The following is a 15622-nucleotide window of genomic DNA, read 5'->3' on the forward strand; positions in this document are numbered from 1 at the left end:
TGTTAATTTCGAATGCAAATCTACAGGTTGATATTTTTTATGGAACAGTGCCCGCCACTTTCCTCCAGAACTTTTATTTGTGGACCATTGGTAGTTCAAAGAAAATTAATAAGAAACTTTGGTTCAGTGTTGCACTTTTTAGTCTCTCTAGTTTTGTCGTATCTGCTACCGATTTCGAGAAAAAAATTCAAACTATTATCTAGTTATCCTCAGGAAAATCAAAATTATTAAGAAGATCCGGTTAGTGAGCTGTGATGAATATATTAATTACACACTTATTTACACAATCTTTAGCGAAGATTGATAAAGATACGATAAACTGTTACAATCATCACAAAAATTACGACTACAAAAAACACTCTGTATCTCGAAAACAAAGCGTTTGCAATTCTTATCCGATTTAGATGAAATTTGGTCGTAGATGAATCATATTATTTTCAGTCTATTTATTTTGTTGAAATTTGGTATAGATATACGGATTAAGTCGTAGCTTACTGCAGAGAGTTATTTTTGTAATAGCGATAGAAGAGTACCAAATCTATTGCTAGAGTATTTTCACCGTTTGAAAATGGATAGTAGGTATTTCATCAACAATGAAATAATATTAATATTTGATAATATTTTTAATATTGCTCAATTGCTTGCTGGCGAAAACTGGAGACTATCTACACCACTTCTTAGCAACCAGAATGGTTTTATCACGTATTTAATGGAAAAGATGATCCTTTATTATATATTAAGAGTCAAGTCGAACGATTACTGCTTAGGATCTATCTGCCCCAAAAAAACACATTATTTGATGAAAAAATGTCTTTATTTGGTTGGGAAATTTTACCACATCTAACTCATCACCAAAAGATTACTATACTTCTCCCCTACTATTCATTTCTGTGAATTCCCGAATAATTTTGAAAAAAATTCTTTTGCAGTCAATTCCAAACCATTGACCTTTGATGAGGTCTACAATCAAAGCAGTCCAACTAATTGTACTGTCTATTGTGGAGGTATCACGAATGGACTCACTGAAGAGTTGATGCAGAAAACCTTCACCCTGTTTGGAACTATCCAGGAGATCAGAGTTTTCAAAGAAAAAGGTTATGCTTTCGTCCGGTGAGTTAACTAATATTGATTTAAAATTAAAAAAATTTGGTTTTAACGTCTGAAATTAATTATAATAACATAATATATAATATCTTATCTGTAAGCCTTCATATATTAGGCTATAATATTGATCTTATCGTTACAATGCAAATTTTATTCAATGGTTCTCTTCTTTTTCAAGGAATATATCTTCTCTTGAAAAAAAAATATCATAAAGAATATGTTGCAGGGTTTAACCTTCAATTTATGTTTTATAACATTCACAACCGAGAAACCATTCAAAGGATTATTTATCTATTGTTATGTATTTATTGACATATTTCATATCATAAGTGAGATCTTCAGAACGAGTAGGAAAATTTTTCTGAGACAGGTGTATCATTGATAAACAAAATGACGGCATTACATTGTTCACAATACAAGGAATATTCACTTGGAAAAAACATTAATTGGAAACCTGTTTCAGTATCTTCCTTATTATATTAAGCCCTATCAATGTTAAAAAAAAAAATGGAACTGGCGCCTGCGCCATTTTTCAGTCTGAGAATGTCCAATGCTTTTTTTTACGAAGAAAACGCTATGGATTTTTCAATTCGAGTTACATAATTTTTGCACGTATCGAATTAACTAGAAATACCTGTATATAACTTTTCATCTTTCATAGTCCTCAACAATAGTCAAACCTATTTTGAAAAAACTCATACTAAGCTATTTTGATCTATTCAATCATATTCATATGTATCTATTACAATACGAATTTTACAGAATGATTTTCTTCTTTCTGGCAGAATATATATCCTAATCATGTTGTGAATGAAATTTTAAAACTTCAAAACTCGGACCGTCTAGTTTTCGAGAAACGATTTTGTCCAACTTGACTCTTGGTTTTTTTGTTTACGCTATTCAGTAGAACTGATTGTCGAATTTAGGTGCATTGGTGCGGAATAATAATGAATCATTATATAATTTTTTTATGGGTGCTCTGAAACTGGACGGACTTTTTTTTCAACATAGCAGATTTCCAATACCGAGCACCAACCTTGCTATTCGCCATTTTTCGTCTAGACTTGTTTATGCCGTTTTGTTTCGATTTTAATTAATTCCGTTCCAATGTTTTCAACATAAGGAGTCACATTTGCATAAACTCCAATCAATTGTATTCTAATTTATATATTGTTGCGCATTCGCCATTTTGTAGTCATTAGTGTATATACAGTTTTCCATTAAATTTAATTGAGAGGCTTCTGTTGCACTGCAACCGATTGGTTAATTGTGTTTCCCTTAAAGAAAACCGTACGAATTCAGAGTTTTATTATTTCTATATTAGTGTTTTTCATCACCAGAATAACAACTTCCACAATAAAAGGTTACAATACATTATGCGTGAATAATTATTTAATTTTTTCGTGTATTCATTCCTTCAATGGTAAAATTTAAAAAAACATATATAACCTCACGTCCAATTGTAGATTGTATGTTACGAAAACTCATTTCAGCATCGTTGTTACTCCTAGTCTTTATTCAATTCAGTTGCAATGTTCAAATCTCTCCCATTCTCCTAGGGTAGATACAGAGAAAAGATATTTTCATTTGTGAGGAAAAGTCCGTTGTGGAACACCCTGCTTTCAAGTATATTAATTGTTTTCCATTCAGGTTCTCGACAAAGGAATCTGCAACACACGCTATAGTTGCAGTGCACAACACGGATATCAATGGCCAAGTGGTTAAATGCTCTTGGGGAAAGGAGTCTGGTGATCCCAACAATGCTCCAGTTGCTGGACAGGTAATAACTTGTATCTTAGGACATAAACACCATAAACGTGCAGAACGTCTCCAACTTCCGAACATTTTCCATAAATATGTTATCGACTTCGGGAAGTGAGACATATGTACCTATCTCGTACATGAGAAATTGGGAATTTCTCACTGAAATATGCATTTTCAGGAACAAATTTCATTTCGCGGTGTTGTCTCAGTATTGCATCGTACGGAGAAAACTCCGTAATTTGAAGATTTTCGCTAGGGATAAAAATATCTATTATGAGATAGACAACCGTTAAAAATAATGGGTCTATTATGAGATAGACAACAGTTAATAACCGGTTTTCTATCTGATAATAGATATGAACTAACAATCTTCACATAAGAAATTCAGAATTTTTCACTGAAATGTACATTTTCAGGAACAAATGTAATATTCGGTTCACGATTGACATCGAATGGAGATTTATAAGAAACGCGCTAGTTTAAATAGTGTATTGAGGAATAAAAATATCTATTATGAGATGCACAACCGTTAATATTTGAGTAACACGCTTTCCTTTTTTTTTTAATTCAAAGAGGTAAAGTCGCTAAAGTTAGTTGGAAATATGTTTTAAAAATTGAAGTTCTATTTTGAGCTAACACCATTAATATCTGGCTAGTTAATCAAATGTAATTTCTCTTTCATTATTACTCATTAGATTCTCGATTGAAAATGCTCAAGCTATTTCGAGAATCGATTATGAGATAATAAGCAACTATTAATGTATCTAACTTTTCTTTTTCAGTTGAGAAGAGTATTAGATTCTCAATTGGCATCGAATGAAAAATTATAGAAAACGCTGATGCTAATTTGTAAATTACATTGAGAATTCAAGTCGATTATGAGACGAACGATTGTCAATACTAAATACTAAATTAATTCTTGTTTTTCTTCATTTTAACAGAATATCTCGATTGAAAACGAATGAAAAGTTATAGAAATGCTGAAAAAAAATTCAATTTAAAATTCTATCGGCAATTGATCATGAGATATAATGAATTAAGTCTTCTTTCTTTTTCAGTCAGCTGGAGTATTAAATTCTCTATTGACGTCGATTGAAACATTATAAAAACGCAGAAGCTAGTTCGAAAATTGTGTTGAAAATTAAAAATCGATTATGATATGAACAACCGTAAATATCAAACTAATGAACTAACTTTTTTCCTTTTTCAGTTAGCAACAGTACTTAAATATTTATTGATATCGACATCGCTCAAACTGGGTTGAAAGTTGTATTGAGAATTAAAATTCTAATATTAGATGTGAAAATGAAACCGAACGAAATAGATGCTGAACGATGAATTTGCAAACTTGCAAATTTGTACAAAATTAAAAACCTAATATGAGATGAACAATAGATTGGAATCGAAGGAAAAATATAAAAATGATTATGTCAGTTTGGAAATTTTTTTTATAATTGAAAATAAATAATTAAATGAGAATCCGTTCATTTTCTATTAACATGTGTTATATTTTCGGTTCCCTTAAAGGTTCGTTTCCCAATTAGCATAGAACAAATATTTAATGAAAATGTTACAACTAATTAGGGAATTTTGTTGATGATCGCAAATTGATTTCGAGGTGAAACACACTCAATATTTTTTGAATACATCACATGTTTTTCAGTGCCTTAAAAAATTCCCCTATTCAAATGAATATTAATAAAGAACGCTGGAACTACTTCGAAACTTTTTGTTGATAAGTAAAATTAAATACGTGATGGAGAAGGATTGGAAAATATGGGAAATGAAAGTTTCACACTGAATATAAAATGAATAGAGCTAAAAAAAACTGGATTGAATTTCACTGTTGCGTTCTAGTTATACTCAAGTTTTGTAATATATTGATAGTATAGTATACTTCCGTTAATTTTAACCGGTTTAACCTCCATCCGACTCTACCCGATTTATATTCAATTGTTTTTTTTTTTCGATAGGCTTTAACTGGAACCCAATACCCTTACGGCGCTTACGGTCAACAGGTGGGCTACTGGTATCCCCAAAGCTTTCCTGCTGCAACAGCAGCTCAAATGCAGGGTCAGTTTTTACAAGGCATGCAGGGTTATTCCTACGGTCAGTTTGCCGGTTATCAGCAGTCCTACATGGGTATGGGAATGCAAGTACCTACAACTTGGCAAGGCATACCTGGTCAACCCCAGATTGCTACGACGCCACAGCAGATTGCTGCTCCTGGGGCCACTCTGCAACAGCCAGGAATAGTATTTCCTCTTCAACAATACCAAGTAACTATCCCCCACTCCATCATTGATTCAATATAATTTTTGTTTTACTGTTCGCTCCTCACTTTCTACCCATGTATTGTTTTCCTCCAGTTTTTTTGTTTTGTTTTGGTTTATTTGTTTTCAAAGGCTCGTGTTTGGTTTATTTAGTATCGCATGTGTATATATATTTATTTTTGAAAATCACGGCTACCTACTGTTTCAGGCCTTACTTGGAATAACTCAATAAAGTAATGATCGTCGTGGAAAATTTTGAAGGTACAAAATGTGTAGCAATCTGTTAGGTTGTAGTCTAGGAGCATCGAGTCTGTTAACAATTTATTTTAAATTACTAATTTTAGATCTATCATTATATTAATGTTTCCATCCTCTCATTCAAACAATTAACACTCATTGTTTTTCAGTTAATGAGTGAAATTGAATTGTTTCTTGGTTGACTTGAATTGGTGCTACATCAATTCAAGTTAACGTTTTTGAATGAAATCTCACTAAATATCTTCAAACACTGAATAACATAGCCCAACTTATATTTTAGTAACTATTATTCTTTATTAATTCCCCTATTGCGCCCTTGGAGACCACACAATTGTATATTTGATAAATACAAGATATTCCTAAAGTGGAGGTACAAACGAAAATGACAGATTCTTCGGATCATTTTAAGAAAAAAAGTCCCATAAACATGGGCTTGCAAAGGCTTTGTTTTTGAGATACAGGGGGCACTTCACAAAATATTCAGCTTGAGTTTGTCATAGATATAGTTTTCATCATGTGATATGCTAACTTTGATTCCAAATCAACAGGGTGATATTTTTTGATGAACCACTGGTAGTTTAGAAATATGTAAAAAGAATCTTTGGCGCGATACTGCATTTTTGTTTTTTTTTGTAGTTTTGTCGTATCTGCTACCGATTTCGAGAAAGAAAATTAAAAAATTCTATAGTAATCCACAGTAACCTGTGATTAATTAATTAATTCTAATTTTGATACTGACTTACCCTATCTGTAACGAAGATTAATATAGATTCACTAAACTGGTATAATCATCAAAAAAAGGTAGGACTACAAAAGCAAAGACTCGAAAACAAAGCATCATCATATGGCTATATTTACGAAACCGCTAGTAGGCTTAAACCCATTAAAGACCGTACATGGCATCGAGATCTGATCCTCTCCTGAAAATCACGAGTTTCGACGTTTTTCAAATTTGAGGACTAGTGTTAATTTTTTTTTAATATTTTTCATATTGAAATGATCAATGGATTTGCACCATTTTTTTGAGACATTTTATTTGTCTAATTCAAACTATTCCAAACAATTTTCGGTTTTTTTCCATTGGGCTATGTTATCATGGAACAGAGATTTTCTTTCTGTTTTTGCAGTAGTTCATCGAAATCATTACATAGTAATGATATTGTATTACTAATTCATTTGAAATTGAAATTATTTTACTTTCATTACTGAGCTCCTAGACTAATAAGAATTGTTCGTTCGTTCGACTAACATCAGTTCCCACCTTTAACCACTTTTTTGTTTTTCTTTCAGGCACAATGAAAACACACACGATGACATTTAGAGCCATTAGAAGAACGATATCTTAATCATCGCGATTGTATTTTATTCGTGCCAAATAATATCGTGTAACTAGTCAATGTCATCACTTTCTTTAAATGCTTTCATTTTTATCATCTTGGGGGCGAGAACTCAACAATAATGAGTGGTGAGATGGTTGAATAGAATTCACAGTTGGAGATTCATTTAGGTTTTTCCAAAAAAAAAAATCCCCAAAGACATAAATTCTGAGCTTTAAGTGATATAAGTTGCATGATCCAAAGAATTCTGTGACGCTTAGGATGATCTCAATTTGTATTATTTTTTATCTATTATGTTAAGTTCTGTATATAAAAGTTTAGTTCAAAATGTGTACATTTCGGCTGTTTTTAATAATTTGATTATCGTTTGTTAAATCTTCATTGTGTTGAATTCTATTCGATTCTAGTCTTTGCACCGCACAAAGCAGTTTTTCACCAAAGCTACTGCATGAAATTGACAAATCTCACCTATTATTTATATAAATTAATGTACAGAGAAGATACCTTAGGAAGACCCTCTATGGTCTTACAGTTTTTTAAATGGTGATTAATCTAAGTGTCGAATTATTACGGTATCTTCTCTGAATGTTTTTCTTCCTGCCAACCCCTGACTCAAGTCGTGTGTGTTGGCAGCTAGGTGAAGAAGAATGGCTCGCCCCTAGTCTCCTAGTGTGATCAGCCCCTTACAGTGACAATCCTGGATGGGGTGGAATATTTTAGAGCACACTACTTCCGAAAGAACAATCATTACCAATCTCAACACTAGTTACCTGTAATCTGCTGTAGTGTTTAAAAAATTACAATATAAATCGATATGAATGTTGAACATATTAGGTTGTAAGAATTTATATTTTTAACAAATAATCTACTTCTTGAAGGGTGTGCGCAACAGTCTATGAACTGTTCAAAGCTAATGTCCCATTGTAAATTTTATTTTTGATATGTTGCGTTTGAATTTAATATCGTTCTTCGACTCAATGAAAGCCTATATTAACGTTGAACCAATCATTCTCAAATTCCACATTTCTGAAGTCTATAAACTGTTGCGTTCTGCATCCAACAGACTTTGTGTTTTATTGTACAAAAAAAAAAAAAAACAATAGCTAAAATTATCTAGATAGGTTAGTGGTAGTTATGTAATCGAATGTTTTGGGGTGATTCAGACAAACTGATTGATTTCGCCTCAGAAATGATGGAAAAATGTGTTAATATAAAATAAAGATGTAATATTACTGTACATACCAAGAGAGTTTTAGTAATATGGTTGAATAGTCGAGATTTATAGCCACTGCATTTTTATTTTTACATCTGATGCTGGTGATTGGTTTTTCGTTATAAAAAACCCCAACATGCTACTATTTGTATTTTATTGTATTTGTTTGTATTTTGAAGCATATGTTATATTGTTCATTGCGATGAAAGAATATTTTTTTGTTTAATAAATACTTGTTCTGCCATAATTTTACGTTTCTTGTAATATTTCATTGTTATCAATGCTAAAGATGCATCGTTTTTTTTTTTCAATCAATTTTACGAAATTCATATTGTGAATTGTCAAGATGTCTTCAAACTAGCTATTCCTGTGGTTAAAAATTAATTCGACTGATGAAGAAAGTTCTGCAAAACGATCCACATTTAAAATACATATGTATGTGGAAACTATTTGAAAATAGACAAGAATCGGTTGGTATCACCTACATATGTATCAAATCATCTAAAAATGAAGTGATATTGCTGGTTTCAACCATTTTATATTCATATAACGAATGATGGGAAGTTTTGATACAAGAGTAAAATAGTATTCCATACTATTATAGTTATAATGAGGGAAAGCTAGCATTTATATAAAGGACACTTGAGGTTGACACTTGGATTTTCCAGTTACTGATCCCTTATTTTGGAAGAATATGAGAAATTATCGTTTCGAAGATATATTTATATTAGAGATTCAGGATACCCGAGAACTGGAAGATCAGTGATTTGAAACCAAGTAATTTAAAAATAGCTTTAACGATATATTTGTTGAAGACAGAACTTGCACGCTATACTGTAGACGCACCACGTATATTACAGCTAATGTATTAGTGTTAAATGTAAAAGAACCGATTCGAAATTCATTGTTACAAGATGCTTAAATTCTTCATTCTCAAGCTCTACTCCGAGTTTTAAAATTTGGTTGTAACTATCTAATTAGTGTTTTTCAGTACTCATCTACATATTAAATCTCGTGGAATTTTTCTTGAAAATGAGTACTTTCTACTGTTCTATAAACATTTTTCAGACTGAGATCATTCTCATACTACCGTCCATCTACTGTCACTATACCATTTTTACACTGGAACTTTCGTCATTGAATGTGGTACATACATATTTTGGACTGCGACTTTTAGACCACTATTTGTAGTACATATCATAACAAGGGCGGACCATTCTATAGTCGCACAATGCATAAAGAATCGGCATATTTTGAATGGCAGTTACCCAAATGAATATCTTACATGTTCTGTGTTAGTTCCTTTCATCTTTATGTAAATCTTTTCCGATAATAAGTGATTCTTATTCTACTGGTCTCTATGTGTCAGACAAGTGTTTTAGTAATTAATAAAATAATATCGGTTCTTAAAGATGTGAAATGTTATAACTACCTGTCAATAACATAATTCTAAGAAAAAATTGATGTTACCATAATTCGAAATATTTTTTAATTGTTTATTAATTGTACGGATATAATGTCAATAATGCATACATGGCTGGAGGATATTCTTGATCTAAGTTTAGACAAATGGGCCAAAAATGAACAAGGTACAAGATTCTCAAAAAGAATCTTCAAGTTCTTAGAAGAAAGCTATATATCACTTATCTATGTATTTTTGTTAGGATATTATGCAGAAATGCTAAATTGTGTGACAAATTTACTTGGAAAAATATTGTTCTGAACTAACTAAAGAGTAGTAGTACATCCAATCATTCATATGTGTCTGTTGAAGACTATGTTAAGTTTTTGTTTTGATTGCTGAAGTAAAGGCACGCCTAGTATAAGGGAATGGATATTTGAAATATTTCATATAGTTGGCAGGGCAGCTCAGACCGAGTGTGATTGTAAAAATTAGGTAGTTCGTCTTGCTTCCTGTCAAATATATGATTGTATAGTGTTTTATATCACTGGCTGCTATGCGTAAGTTAGGAAACGTGCTTGTCACGTTGAATTATACAAAATGAAAACAAAACTAGTATATAATATATAGTAGAAATGGAATTGAATAAAAACAGTTACTATAAAACGACTTTCATTCCACATCATCCTTCTTAAACATGCTTGTTTATAGAACAATAGACGAAGAAAATTTTTTGAAATATAGCCCGCGACATTTTCAACCTGATATTTTGGCTACAAAATGGCTGGGGTGAATTAATTAATTCACTTTTACAATTAATTCGTGAAAGGTAATCCAATTATATTATACCGGGTGAGTCAATGTAGTGTAGTATATCCGTCGATAACTCTTGTAAGTTTTGGGTTAGGAGAATGATTCAAATTTTGACGGATTCAATAATACTCGGCGCATAAGCTTAAATTATTTTTGACTCTACAGGCTGGTCTGAAAGTGGTGCAACACAAACCGCTCTGTTTTATTAAATAAGAAGGTCCAATATTTATATCATACTCATAATCTCCATGAAACTCTAATTTCGAATTATTCCACTTTTATCATCATTTATCTGTAATTTTAGACGAATTCTACTTTTTTCAACTAATTTCATGGACACAATGGTTCAAACTGAAGGTCATATCTTGAATTCCGTTCAAGATAGTTGTACGATTTTTTTTTAATGAATTCCCGATAATTGTCAAGTCTTTCTGTAAATTTGCGGATCACTCTAAGGGATGGTACGAAACGCATGCAATTTAAAAAAAATATCAATACGTCCTCTCATTCAAATGGCATGCCCTGAATTTTTTTGCCTATCGGATGCCCTAGTGAGTATTCTGCATTTTTTGTTGAAGCATATGTCTAAAATGAATAGTTGTCAAAATGCTTCACAATACAAGTTTTGACCTGGGACTGACAGTATACTTTCCAAGCATACTGTTTCAAAGGGATAAGATTACAAAAATTCAATGAACTCAAAATCACTATACTCTAATAATATCAATTAAAGATAAGTCAAAACAAAGAAATCACCAAAATATTTGGAAACATTCATAGGACAAAATGAAATGGAAACCACCTTAAAACTAAAAACAGTCTGAATTCTCTTAAGAAGTTCAAAATGACTTCATATTTCCAGCTAAAAAAGTCTCATCAATATATTGCGCCAATTAGAAAGTCCCCGGTCTGATGCACAGATGGCGTCTGTTAGTCTCATCAATATAATATATTAGGCCAATTGAAAAGTCCCCCGTCTGATGCACAGATGGCGGTGCTAGTATTAAATCCATATGATTTTTAGTTAGTGCCAACCTTCAAACGATACGTGTCAAAATTTACAGCAGTCCTACCATTCGTTTGTGAGGTAATACGTTGTGAGTGTAGCTACTTTTGTTATTTGAAAAAAGAAAAAAAGGAATGTTGCTTTTCGAAGGGAAAAAATGCAGTTGAAGCAAAATCTTGGCTAGATAAAGAGTTTTCGGGGTCTGCACCAGGAAAATCAACCATCATTGATTGGTATGCTAAGTTTAAACGTGGTGAAATGAGCACCGAAAACGGCGAACGCAGTGGACGCCTAAAAGAGGCTGTCACCGACGAAAAAATCAAAAGAGTTGACAAAATAATTTTGAATGACCGTAAAGTGGAGTTGATCGAGATAGCAGACATTTCCAGAAAATCAAGTTGAAGAAATAGTTTCTTCATTTCGAATGTCAAAGTATATAAGTAAAAGAATTAAATTTTTCAAAGCAATACAATAAATGTGTGTGTTCATAACAAATAATTTAATTGTAAATATCTTGTTTGTTTGTGATCACATTCCAACTCAATTAGAATAGAAAACTTATCATTAAAGAATTTCAGTGTAGTCGTAACTCCTATAGGATTTTCCCATAAATTAACATTCAAAAGGCCAAAATATTGAAAGTAGCTGAATTGAATGATTTATATTCAAATAAATGGTTTACAAACAGCTATACTATGATCTATTCCACAAGAAATGTTTTTTACGAGTCCGCCCAGACAAACCTGAAATATAAATTTTGTTTAACATGTGGTTAATACAAAATTTCAAAATTTTACCTTCAAAGGAAAGTATTGGTCATGTTCATTGCCTAATCCTAAACATCCATTTCTGTTCCTGCCCCACGAATATAAATCCCCATTCGAGGTAATTGTTGCAGAATGGCTAACTCCACATGAAATTTTTTCCACAACGTTATCAGGTTGAAAATCATTCTTCCCAAATAATACTTCAGGTATCTTTGTAGGTTGTGTACACTGTTGAACATTTGGTCCAAATCCTAGGAGACCAAATCCCCAGGTAAATACTTGATGGTCCTCTGAAATCGATAAGTTACTGAGACATTCATTAATTTCATATACTTTTCCGCATTCACAAAAATATTGTTCAAAAAACTGTTGAATGCATTGAGCTGAAAGTATGTCAATCTATGTTTTCATGGCCATATCTCAGGCCAGGAAGTTTTGGATTCAGAAGACTTAATTAGGTATACTGAAATAAAAATCTACAAGCTTCTACATACTCATTTTTAAATAATTGAAAACTAAGTAACTCTATGGAACTAGTTAAAATTTTTATCATCATTAAGAATTACCATTTAACACCATACATAATGACCCTCCAGCAGCAATATCTATAATTCTACCAAGGGATTTCAACTTTTTCATGTGTGTTGGTGTATGCAGTTGTTGATCCCCCGTTTCTGACATAATTTGTCCATATTCTGTATTACCCCAGCCGAAAACATCTCCCTTATCTGAAAAAGTTAATCGAACTTTTGTCAAAGAATTAAATATAATGTAAAACCTTCATTCGGAATATGTAACGGTACAATCTCAATAAATGATTGAACTTGTTAATTATAAATTTTCTAATTCTTCTCACATCCATACTTTTCTCATTTTATAGTAATAATATTCCACAAAAAAAAAAAAAATTTAATTTCAACCAGTTTATTGATATGCCCTCCCTTACCATTAAGTGCCATCACAAAATCGCATCTTGAATTCAATTTGATGATTTTTTCAGTACTAATATCTCCTTGAACTTTAGAAAATGTGGAAATATTCTGGTAATGCCCTTGTCCTGTTTGTCCATCAGCACCCCACCCACAAGAATAAACAGAGCCATCTTCAGTAAGAGCTAAACTGAAAATTAAAGTAAAAAAAATTGGTGACTTTCGAATGAAGTGAATTTATTTAATTACAGAAAAACCCTGGTTATTGAACTAAGGTTGGCAGCCGCCCTCTTCAGATAATCCAGGTGCCTATTTTTTTATCTATTGAAATAAACACCAATAGTTCAAACATGTGAATAATTCCATTATAATAGAAGGAAATAGGTCTAATGCATTTCTGTAGCCCTTCGGTTTGTATTTATTTATATATACTAGAGTATTATGCTTATTTCATGTCCAGATTTCTATCGTAACAGTTAGTTACCTATGGTCTTGACCACATTCAACATCAACAATTTTTTTACCATCAATGTCTACAATATGATGAATGTAGTTGCCCTTGGAATAGTCCTCATCTTGAATTATTGGCCTTCCACACTGTCCATATCCATTATTGCCAAGAAGAAACAAACCTTCGTTAGTTAAAACTAAGGAATGTGCTCTGCCAGCGGCTATTTTCTTTATTTCACATGTGGAAGTGTCTTTAAAAGGAATTGCAATTGGCTTTGGATAAAATAATATTTCCAGAGGCTTGTCTTGCCTAACTTCATGATAACCTATTTGTGAATCTGTGTTCAAACCTGTTCCATACAGCATTTTATCAGGATCCTTATGTTTCACATTGAATAATGAAAATCCAAAACCACAAGCAACTTGCACTACCTAAAAAGTTCATATAGATATATTATTAACAAATGGATATAGTAGTACCTCATTTTTTTCTCCAAATCCCATTCGTTTGGGTACATGAAAGTTTTTTATCGACTCATAATTCTCTGTACTGCGAATGTATGGAATACCAAGAGCTCCAGTTTTTGTATGACCCCATACGAATAATCGGTTATAACTTTTTTTACTAACTCCATATTCAAAAACTAGAAATTCAAATTTTTTTCAGGAATATCTCAATATATATTGAATTTATATTACTAGGCAATTTTAAGGCATCTTCGGGATCTATGGGATTCTTCCTGGTGGAAAACAATCTTACTCCTTTAGTATTTATTTGTAAGAGGAGACGTTTCAAATTTGCCATTTCTATTATTATTTTTTTATTATTTACAAATCAAGAAAATTTGAAATTTTTTGGAGGTTGAAAGGTTCTTTCTATAGATTAACGATGTATAGTTCTTTCCATAGAGAAAAGATTTTTGTCTATGGTTCTTTCTGTGTTTATAGTGTATACCACAGAACATTAATATATTTATGAGGGAGACCTCAAAGAAGATGGCTTATGCTCAACGATATAAAGCAAAAATGTTCACATGTAGTGAAACATCTTTGATGTGAAGGCTCAAGTTGGAAATGGGTGGCATCGAGAAGCAGAGGAACAATTGCTATAGAAGAAGAATCTATGACCTATGGTCCAACGAAAACTTGTCACCTCGATTTTCCGACTTTAAAATGAAAATTTGGAACATAGATAAGTAGATATAGATTTGGAAAATCACATCCCTGTTAGATGGTTGCACTTTCGGAAGTGCAAAGAGCGGAAAAGTTGTATGACCTCCGTCATAACACCCGTCTCTCCCAAAAATAAAAGTACCAGCTCCGATGATAGTACAGAACTTTCTTCTGTCGCCTGAAACTGTCGCTTCACTGCTTCACCCCTAACGCCGGCCCTGTCCTTCTTCCATTTTCCAAGAGGTCCTTCTCGTTTTTCTCTCGTTTTATTTGTTGATGCTTTGAAGCATTGAATATATATCATAAAAGGTTTCCAACAGATAGATGTCTGAATACTCTTAATATAGATCATTGGTCGCAAAAGTTCTTTGTTGGCATTATATCAATTATTGAAGGATTAGGGTTTCTTGTTGGATATAAAGTGTATGAATTTTATGGGTAGTTCCGCATGTAGTATGAATTTCTTAAAAAGGTTACAGCAACTTTCCTTTCTTATTATTTGTTCCGCATTTCTATAGGGAATTACGACTGAATTCTCATCTAATGAGGGATTTATGATCCAGCGCAGTTAGGGTGTGTTCGTTTGAGGATAATGGGGATTCATGTCCATTGTATTTATTGAATATGAAATAAATCCTCAATTTTGATTGCCTGGCTTTCTGAATAAACGGTGAGCATCAATATTTCGATTGGAGTGGCCTGTTCTTATAATAAATCCAGATAGGTCCTTTTGATTTATTTCTGTATTAATTCGGAGATGGTGAGGGATGATTGCTCTTCTCCATGGAGGTATGCAGGTTGTCCTCACTCTCTGAGGGTGGTGATTGACTTTCCTCGCTTTATAATGTTTTTCATGAGTGCAATATTATCAATTCCTTTTGAACAACATTTGTCGCCGACGAGATCAAGTGACCGCAGCGCCAAATTTTCATTTCATTTTGGCACACTTTTGCGGAAAAAAGCTGAAATAACGTCAGCATTTCTATAAAATTATGAGTAGGAACTGAATGCGAATTATCAGCTCGAGAAATTCTTGCAGATATCAAATTCTCAAGATCCAAAATGAAAAATAGATGGGATTCTTGGTAGTTTTCGAGGTTGTACATTGATGGATGAATGGATTGAATACAAAT

The 15622-nt window shown here is 32.4% G+C and overlaps 2 protein-coding genes across 7 annotated transcripts in view; one reads left to right on the plus strand and one right to left on the minus strand.

Annotated features, from left to right (window-relative positions):
* LOC123686716 (nucleolysin TIA-1) overlaps positions 1-10015 on the plus strand; it is a 446243-nt gene extending 436228 nt beyond the window's left edge. For 4 of the 6 annotated variants that reach the window (XM_045626957.1, XM_045626960.1, XM_045626962.1 and 1 more), the window contains 4 exons: positions 930-1110; positions 2755-2884; positions 4842-5147; positions 7370-10015. In XM_045626957.1, coding sequence (XP_045482913.1) covers positions 930-1110; positions 2755-2884; positions 4842-5147; positions 7370-7411 — 659 coding nt within the window. In that variant the 3' untranslated portion in view covers positions 7412-10015. Of the gene's footprint in view, positions 1-929; positions 1111-2754; positions 2885-4841; positions 5148-5349; positions 5403-6689 lie in introns of all 6 variants that reach the window. The other 2 variants (XM_045626958.1, XM_045626959.1) reach the window with 2 other exon arrangements.
* A 1801-nt stretch (positions 10016-11816) lies between these two features.
* On the minus strand, positions 11817-14218 carry LOC123686139 (RCC1-like G exchanging factor-like protein). The gene is made up of 7 exons (XM_045626131.1): positions 14016-14218; positions 13797-13960; positions 13351-13748; positions 12884-13056; positions 12504-12665; positions 11968-12227; positions 11817-11913 (listed from the first exon to the last, which is right to left on the minus strand). The coding sequence occupies exons 1-7, from the start codon at positions 14119-14121 to the stop codon at positions 11836-11838; spliced, it is 1341 nt and encodes a 446-aa protein (XP_045482087.1). The 5' UTR covers positions 14122-14218; the 3' UTR covers positions 11817-11835.
* Between the last annotated feature and the right edge of the window lie 1404 nt (positions 14219-15622).

The sequence above is a fragment of the Harmonia axyridis genome, chromosome X (genome assembly GCF_914767665.1).
Source record: "Harmonia axyridis chromosome X, icHarAxyr1.1, whole genome shotgun sequence".
Taxonomy (NCBI): Eukaryota; Metazoa; Arthropoda; class Insecta; order Coleoptera; family Coccinellidae; genus Harmonia; species Harmonia axyridis.

Bases quoted from the DNA above. Each gene is read 5' to 3' on its own strand.
- LOC123686139 (XM_045626131.1), bottom strand. From the start codon at position 14,121: ATGGCAAATTTGAAACGTCTCCTCTTACAAATAAATACTAAAGGAGTA. The intron at 13,057-13,350 runs GTAACTAACTGT...TTTAATTTTCAG, and splicing joins GAATGTGGTCAAGACCATAG to TTTAGCTCTTACTGAAGATG. The intron at 12,228-12,503 runs GTAATTCTTAAT...TATCGATTTCAG, and splicing joins ATTATGTATGGTGTTAAATG to AGGACCATCAAGTATTTACC.